General features: G+C 57.9%; 1 protein-coding gene across 1 annotated transcript in view; it reads right to left on the bottom strand.

Moving 5' to 3' along the window:
• Positions 1–304: 304 nt before the first annotated feature.
• The window catches only part of ZAN (zonadhesin), a 28,255-nt gene continuing 20,756 nt past the window's right edge, over positions 305–7,803 (bottom strand). The window contains exons 32-43 of the mRNA XM_040636549.1: positions 6,392–6,603; positions 5,743–5,884; positions 5,135–5,382; positions 4,524–4,653; positions 4,185–4,362; positions 3,714–3,881; positions 3,284–3,423; positions 2,651–2,850; positions 2,418–2,556; positions 1,981–2,121; positions 601–703; positions 305–507 (exon numbers count right to left, since the gene is read on the bottom strand). Coding sequence (XP_040492483.1) covers positions 420–507; positions 601–703; positions 1,981–2,121; positions 2,418–2,556; positions 2,651–2,850; positions 3,284–3,423; positions 3,714–3,881; positions 4,185–4,362; positions 4,524–4,653; positions 5,135–5,382; positions 5,743–5,884; positions 6,392–6,603 — 1,889 coding nt within the window. The 3' untranslated portion in view covers positions 305–419. The remainder of the gene's footprint in view (positions 508–600; positions 704–1,980; positions 2,122–2,417; positions 2,557–2,650; positions 2,851–3,283; positions 3,424–3,713; positions 3,882–4,184; positions 4,363–4,523; positions 4,654–5,134; positions 5,383–5,742; positions 5,885–6,391; positions 6,604–7,803) is intronic.

Here is a 7,803-nt window from a genome sequence, read left to right as displayed (position 1 = left end):
TGATTAATCTCATCGTTAGAAATATCAGAATCCTCAGCATCACCTTCCGCTAGCCCTGGATTCCTGCGAAGACGGACAGTGCAAGTCTTTCCTCCGGTTCCCCAGGAGCCAAAGGGCTAGACGCCACCCCCAAACGGCTTTGTCCAAAGAACAGCCAGACCTCGGTTCCCCTCCCCTCTGGACATTTTCTGCAGGGCACGCAGCCCTAGTCTCCCCCCACCGCCCGCACACCTCTGTCCCTCCCTCCTGTTTCACCCCCAAGACCCACCTCACAGACCCTTCCTCCACCACAGTCATGTGGAAATTCACATTTCAAAAATAAATTTTATTTCCTCTCTCCTTTTTTGAGGACAACTCAAAACTGACTTGAAGGGCACGCTCTGGAACAAAATCCGAGAAAACCTGTATCAGAGGCAGACTCAGCTCCCGGTCGCCAAGGTTCTGGGGTGGGAATGGTTCTCACCAGCGTCTGCCAGCCTGTCTCTACTCTGGCTCTGCGTTTTCTCCCTGGGGGTTGTGGGGAACAGAGGAGGGTAGGTGCCCGCTCCCCCGCTGACTCATCGCCGCCCACCCCTGCTCATCCCCTTTCCCAGAACTCACCTCCTCCTCCTCTTCCTGGAAACACATTCTCTGGTCACTGCGGGCACTAGAACCACCACAGGCACAAGCATCCCCAACAGGACGGCCACAAAGTTGGATGCTTCTGGGGAGCAGGGGACAGGATGTAGGGACATGGGTCAGGAAGGCATGAGGGAGAAGACACTCCCTTTGGATCCTAAGTTGGCACCCAGAAAGGACGGCAGCCCCTAACTCGCTGGGTGTGGCTAGGTCTCCCTCCAGAAGGCTGTTGCTCCACGACCTTGGCACCAGACCCCTAGGACTCCTTTGAGTTTCTGGACACACAACTCCCATCAGCCTTGTTAAGGGAGATGTTCATCCAGCTGGTCCCTTAGAGTCCGGGTACCATCTTGGCCAGTGCTTCTCGAAGAACAGCCTGGAATCACATCCCTCAGTCACCTGGGAGCTTGGTAAAAATGCAGATGTCCGGGCCCACTCCAGACCTACTGAATCCAAATCTCTGGGGGGAACTCGTGAAACGAACACGTGGAAAAAACCACCCCCACCCCACCCTGGCCCGATCTGAGGGGAGATAAAGTTGGTGAGAACCACTGGCCCAGAGGCTCAAGGGAAGTCTAGTCTGGGATGGGGGGAGGTACTGGAGAGGCTTAGGAGGGACACAAGATGGGGAAGTAAGAGCGGGGTGAGGCAAGACCAGAGAAAGGAGCTAGGCTCCAGAGAGAGGATCCCAGAGCATGTCAGTTCCGCCGCATGGCGGGCTTTCCACAGTTTCAGCCACCCACAGTCACCCGCGGTCCAGAAGCAGATGGTCCTCCCTCTGATGAAGCATCGGAAGGTCAATAGCAGCCTAACGCTACCTCACACGGCCCACGTCATTCCTCTCACTTAGGCATCTTACCCTTTCCCATCATCCCAAGAAGAAGGGTGAGGACAGTACAACCGATAGTCTGAGAGAGAGACCGTGGTCACATAACTTTGAATACAGTATATTGTCATAATTTTTCTATTTTGTTGTTGTCAATCTCCTATTGTGCCTAATTTATGAATAAAACTTCATCATTAGTATGCACATGTAGGAGGAAATATGGGGTTTGGTACCGTCGGTGGTCCCAGGCATCCGCTTGGACGGGGGTCTCGGAAAGGACTCCGCACAGATTAGAGGGGCTACTGCATGTCGGTAGGGGATGGGCACAGGGACTCGTTCTGCTGATCTCCGGGGCTCAGAGATTAGATTATTATGTTTTATATAACACACATTATATTAACAATATGCTCTCTATCTGTTAGAGCCCTGTAACAGATGCCTATTATAGGTTAATGTTACATGTATGGAATCATGCCAGAGCAGCTGGTGGTAGGGAAGGGGCTGCGAGGATACAGGGCCTGGGATGAAGTTCTCACCTGGCTTTCCAGGGGGTGGCACGTCCCGAGGCTCCGTGCAGAGGTGTCCCCCATAACCAAGTTCGCACTCACAGGTGAAGTGGGTTCCCTGCTCCTGGCACCGCCCGTCATTCTGACAGGGGTTCCGTAGACACGGGGTTTCTGTGAGGATAAACGGGGTTATGGAAGGTTCTAGGAGGATACCCGCAGCCAGGGAGAGGTCACAGAGAGCTAATGCCAGGAAAAGGCCCCAGCACCGCGCCTGAAAGAGAGCAGCTGCTCACTCCCTTGGCCCCTCCCAAGAAAGAAGGAGAGAGCCGGGGTTAAGGCCCAACTTCCTGACATCGAGGGGGAGGGTCTCAGGCACAGGACACAGGACTGGGAGGGATGACCCTCCGTCCAACACCCACCCCCCACATAAGGGGACAGCTTGAAGCCACGGGGCCGTCTAGGTTCACCTCGGAAGCAGCCACGAGTGAGGTTCCCCAGGGTGCAGATCTCCCCAGCATGGCAGCTGAGGGGCTCACACAGCAGCACCCCCGAGCGGGCACAGGTGCAGCGCTGAGAGCAATCCTCGGTCACAAAGCTGTCGCCCCGCTGGAGAGGGAGAAGGGCCGGGAGGTGGTGGTCTGGCTTTGCTCCCTCATCTGGCTCTCCTGCCCCCACAGGGCCTCCCCCTCCCAGCGCGGACCTGGTAGTAGACGCCGTTGCTGGTACAGCCGCAGTGGGCCAGGGGGAGGCTCCGGGCACCACTGTAGACGTAGCCCGGGAGGCTGGCACAGCCCTCCACACAGGGGCCCTCGCAGTCCCTGGGGGCCCCCAGGTGGGCACAGGAGGCCGGGCAGGGTGTCATGCAGCTCTGATAGACGGTGTTGGCCGGACACGCCAAGGCTGACGGGAAAGTCGGAGTGAGCAGGGGGCCGGGCGCGGGTGGAGCCAACAGGTGTGGGGGACCGCGCGGGGGCAGCTGGAGGGGGAACAAGGTCACCCACCAGAACACAGAGCTTGGCAGGGGCCTGGAGGCCAGAGGAGTGGGCCGGCTTCGGGTGTCTTTGGGTCTGACATTAAAGGGTGCTAAGAAAGTGGAGGAGAGAGCTGGGCACCGGCAAGGAGGAGAAGGGCTCACAGGGGTGGGGTGCGGCTTCCTGGGGGGGCAGAGGGAGGCTGGCTGGGGAGGATTCTGACACGGGCAGTTGCACAGTCGGGGAGCCGAGGGCAAGGCGGGAAGCCCAAGGTGGGCAGGCCTGGGGGGGTCGGAGCTGAGCGAGGGCAGAGATGGCCGAGAGGGTCGGGGAGCGGCTGCTGGGGAAGGTCAGCGCCTCACCGCAGCGGGTGTGGTCCCGCCAGCTGGCCGGGGTGGCGCCTGCCTCCTGGCAGATGATGGCGTACCCGCTGAGGACCTGGCAGCGCAGTTCCTCCTGCTCTTTGGGGCTCCCGGCGGCACACAGATCAAACACACAGTGCCTGGGGGCAGCGGGGCGGTTAGGGGGCTGTCAGAGGTGGCGACATGGGGAGACCCAGCCCTGCAGAAGAGGACCTGGAAGCCCCAGCAGAAAGACATCAGGCAGGGTGTGCGTGTGTCAGCGTGTGTGCGCGCGTGTGCGCATGTATGAGTGTGAGCATGTGGGGAGCGGGTATCACAAGGAACTGAAGCCACAGAGAGACAGAAGTGAGCCAGACAGAGCTCGGATTGCAGAACTGGTAGCAGGCCCCGGAGAAAGGCCACTCCCGTGTAGCCTGGGCCCTTGACTCACTCCTGGAAGGGTTCTGGGGCCACAGTCTGGTGACAGGCAGCAAAGGGGCCCTGGGGGTCCACCAGCACCCTACACGCCTGGGTGCTGTTGATGAGCTCCAGCTGCTCCGGGCTGCATCCCGACTCGTGGAAGCCTGACTCCTCCTCCTCTTCTTCCTCTTGTATGGCCCTGGGGCAGAGACCAAGAGGGGGCCAGGTGAGGCCCCTGAGGACCGTGACCTCGGGAAGAACAAGGGAGGCAGGGTGGAGACGCACGGGGCACAGCCTGGGATCCCTAGTGCCCCCTCCCCCCCACCCCGCAGTCGGACTGAGGGGCAATGGCAGGATGAGATCAGGCAAGTCTGTCTGGGCTCTCGCCCTCGGCTGTGCTTCTCTACTGAGGATACGGGGTGAGCGGGCATGGACAGAGACGGGGCTGCTGTTTACCTCCCCCAGGGCCAGGCCTCCCTGCTCAGAGCCCCAGCCCTCTCACCTTGAGAAGCGGACGAGGTCGCCTCCCTCGATCCTCTGTACCTCCCAGCTATTGCCGAAGGCAAGGAGGTTCTGGGTGACGGTGCCATTGGGCAGCATATAGTCATTCCTCTTGTTCCCATCGAAGTTCCCGCACAGGCCCCGTACCAGCCCCTTATACTTATTGGGCAGCGTGATCACTGCAGGAGGAAGGGGTGTCCAGAAGTGAGGCTCCCCTCCTCTCCACCCCTCCTGGCTACTCCCCTGGCGCTTGGGCCGGTCCCACGCAGGGACCTCCTCACCGTTCCCGGCCCCGGCCCAGAAACGCCCCCTCTGCTCTCCCCTCCCCACTCTCAGCTACCTGCGTTTTTGCCTCCATCAAAGGTGACAACCATCTCGAAGTCGGTGATCAGATACAGGCGATGGCCCCGCAGGGCCACCTGCAGACGGTCGCTGGGCTTGTAGGGGATGGCCATCTTCTGGTTGTTGACCTGGAGAAGGCAGGCGGGAGCCACAGAGAGCCCGGAGTCAGCCTGGCCCTCCGCTGCCTCTCCGCACGGCTTCGTATCTGGGGGCCGTCATTCCACGGAACGAGGTACCCCAGTAGGCTTTGCTACCCCGTGTGGCAAAGGCCTCCCCAAGGTCGGCCCCCTTTGCATACATAGCCTCTTCCTTGCAAAACACTTCACAGAGTGTTCGCCCCCGGTACCACTCAGCCCGGCTCCCCCTTTGCCTCCCATGTTCTCTCCTCCCCTCTCTCTTCCTGTCTCTCTCCAACCTCTTGCTCCATCCCACTGCCCTCCTCTGCTTCTCCCCATGAGGCGAGTGTGGCACCGATTCTGACCTCGATGACAAGGCAGTCTGGGCCAGGAACTTCCCGGGAAGAGCGGGGGCCTGGCTTCACCTGTGTTCCGTGGCCTCCCCCAGCCCGGCCTGCCTCCCTGGCCCCTCCTGGCCTGGCCTGGCTCTTACCACCAGCTCCAGATGGGCCTTGAGCTGGACGGTGTAGCCATAAATGATCACAATGATTTCGTGCAGGTAGATGGGGCTCCAGGACGAATACACCTTGTTGCGCCCCTCCACGACCACAGGCACCACCCCAGCGGGGAGCACACCTATGGTCTTTATCAGAGTGTAGGTCATGCGGCCCCGGAAGAGGTAGCTGTAGCCATCAAATGTACGGTAATGGGGGTCCCCGTAAATGGAGCACTGTTCCGACTCTGCCAAGAAGGGCCAACCCTGAGAAGGGACCCTGCCCAGATATAACAACTCCCCCTGCACCCCTGAATCCCTCTACAGCCCTGATGTCTCTGGTCACCCTCTCTCTTAGCTCTGGGCTCCCTGGCTACTCGATCTTCAACCTTCTCTCTTTCCCAGCCCTAATCGCAAAGCGGGTCCCATCCCCTCATTCTGCACTTTAGAGAGTGAGATCCAGAGTCGGCCGCAGAGCTGGGCAGAGCCCAAATGAGGCCCCAGGCCCACCCCGTGCCCGTGCTGGGGCCCCTTCTGTCTCCAGACCTACCCAGGCTGAGCCCCTCTGGTCCTGCCTCTTGCTCCGCCCCCCTGACGGGCCCTCTTACTGTTAATTTCACAGCCGCCAGTGCCACCGGGCTTGGGCTCGCAGTGGGAGCCAGGGGGGCACCTGAAGGGCTGGCAGTGAACGGTTCCTGCGGTGCAGGCACAGCTTCTCGTGCAGCGAATGGCGATCCAGGTCTTACCCTCCTAGAGAAGCCACGGGGAGAACCAGGGAGTGAGGGGGGAAGGGCCAGTTCCCCTTCCTCTCGCCCGGTCAGCCTGGGCCCGTGGTCTGAATGCCTTTGTTGGCCCAGGCTGGAGGCAGTTACAGGCCGCTCACACCCTGATGTCTCTGTACCACCTCCTAGAGGTATCACGTTCGGTGTCTTACATACGTTGTTCAGGACGTACCCATCTTACAGATGACAAAACCGAGGTAACACACTCGGGAGTGGTACCCACAGGATTCAAGCCGAGGCCACACTCCTTCCGCTATCCCATGCCCCATTCCAGTTATTTGGATGCCTCAGATCCCACACCCCAACCACGCACCCCCAACCCAGGCCTGGCCGGACAGCACCCTGCCCTGTCACCAGTCTGCATCCCCCCGCGGCCAGCCATAGAGACACGGGTGCCCCAGGCTGACAGAGATACAGGAAAGGAGAAGATGTCAACCTTGAGGTGTCCCCACTCCTACTCCCTGTCCCCACTCACGGGGAAGGAGCTGCCGTAGTCGTCCGTGCAGCCACACTGGCTCCTGGGCACACACCGCTGCCCACTGAGAAAGTAGCCGGGCCCACAGAGGCAGCCCTCCTTGCAGGTGGAGGGGACTTTGGGGCCACTGCACTGGCCGGTCAGGTGCAAGCAGGAAGGTGAACAGGAGGGAAGGCAGGCGGAGTAGCTGCTGTGGGCAGGACATTTCAGAGCTGGGGGAGAGGGGGGTAAACGCTTCCTGAGTGTGCGCTCCGTGCCGGGCCCCAAGGAAAGAAAGGAGCAAGAACAGCCCTCCCCGTCCAGTGCGGGAGACAGAGGTCAGCCAGCAGCCACAGCGACCTTGATGTGTATGGTCAGCGAGCGTGCGTGTGTGACACTCTGTTGGAGGAGTTAAATAAAACCCTTTAAGAGAAGTACCCGTGATCACATGCGAACGTTCATGGATAGCAAGAGTCTGCAACATAAAGAAGTTGGGGTCCCTAAGTTAACGTACACGTCTCAGATGATCCCAATAAAATACACCAGCACGATTCTGTTTTTGTTTTTGGTAGGGTGAGAAGATATTAAAGTGGAGAGGAAGATATGAACAAACCAGAAAAGCCAGGAGAACGCTAAAAAAAAAAAAAAAAAAAAAAAAAGACAGAAAGAAAAGAAAAGAGCAGTGAGTAGTGAATGTCCCTGCCAGAAATGAACACACAGTTGAAAATTCTGAACAATCACAACACTGGGTTACCGGTAAGTGAAGACAGATGGAGAAACGGAAGGGAGAGGAAGCCCAGACAGGGACCCAAATGGGGATGGGAACTTAGGATACGATAAATCATGGCATCTCGGTCAGCGGGAGAAGAGACTGGTCATTTAAGAATGCTGGCGGGGGCGGGTGGCTCAGTCGGTTAAGCCTCTGACTCTTGATTTCAACTCAGGTCGTGATCTGAAGGTCGTGGGCCCCGGGTGTATGTGTGTGTGTGTGTATGTGTGTGTATGTGTGTGTGCGCTCTGTGCTCAGCAGGGGGGGGAGGTCAGCTTCTCCCTCTTCCTCTGCTCCTGCCCCATTTCTAAAATAAATAAATAAAATCTTTAAAACAAAACAAACAAAAACCAAATGTAATTCATATCTTATATCGTGCACCAGGATAAAAATCTCTGTGGATAAAACATTTAAATATTAAAAAAAAGAAACCATAGGGGTAAGGGTGCCTGGCTGGCTCCGTCAGTAACCCCACACTGGGTGTAGAGCTTAAAAGAAAGAAAGAAAGAAAGAAAGAAAGAAAGAAAGAAAGAAGCCATAAAAATGCTGGAACAAAACATGAGCAAATTCTTTTTTAAGTTTGGAGTGTGTAAAGTATTTGTCACTACGACTCAAAACGCAAAAGCCACAGAACAAAGACTGATATATGCTATCCCACATATAT

This window comes from Ursus maritimus, unplaced genomic scaffold (genome assembly GCF_017311325.1).
Source record: "Ursus maritimus isolate PB19 unplaced genomic scaffold, ASM1731132v1 scaffold_2, whole genome shotgun sequence".
Lineage (NCBI taxonomy): Eukaryota > Metazoa > Chordata > Mammalia > Carnivora > Ursidae > Ursus > Ursus maritimus.
Note: the sequence above shows the minus strand (reverse complement) of the source record. Positions and strands in the feature narration are given on the sequence as shown.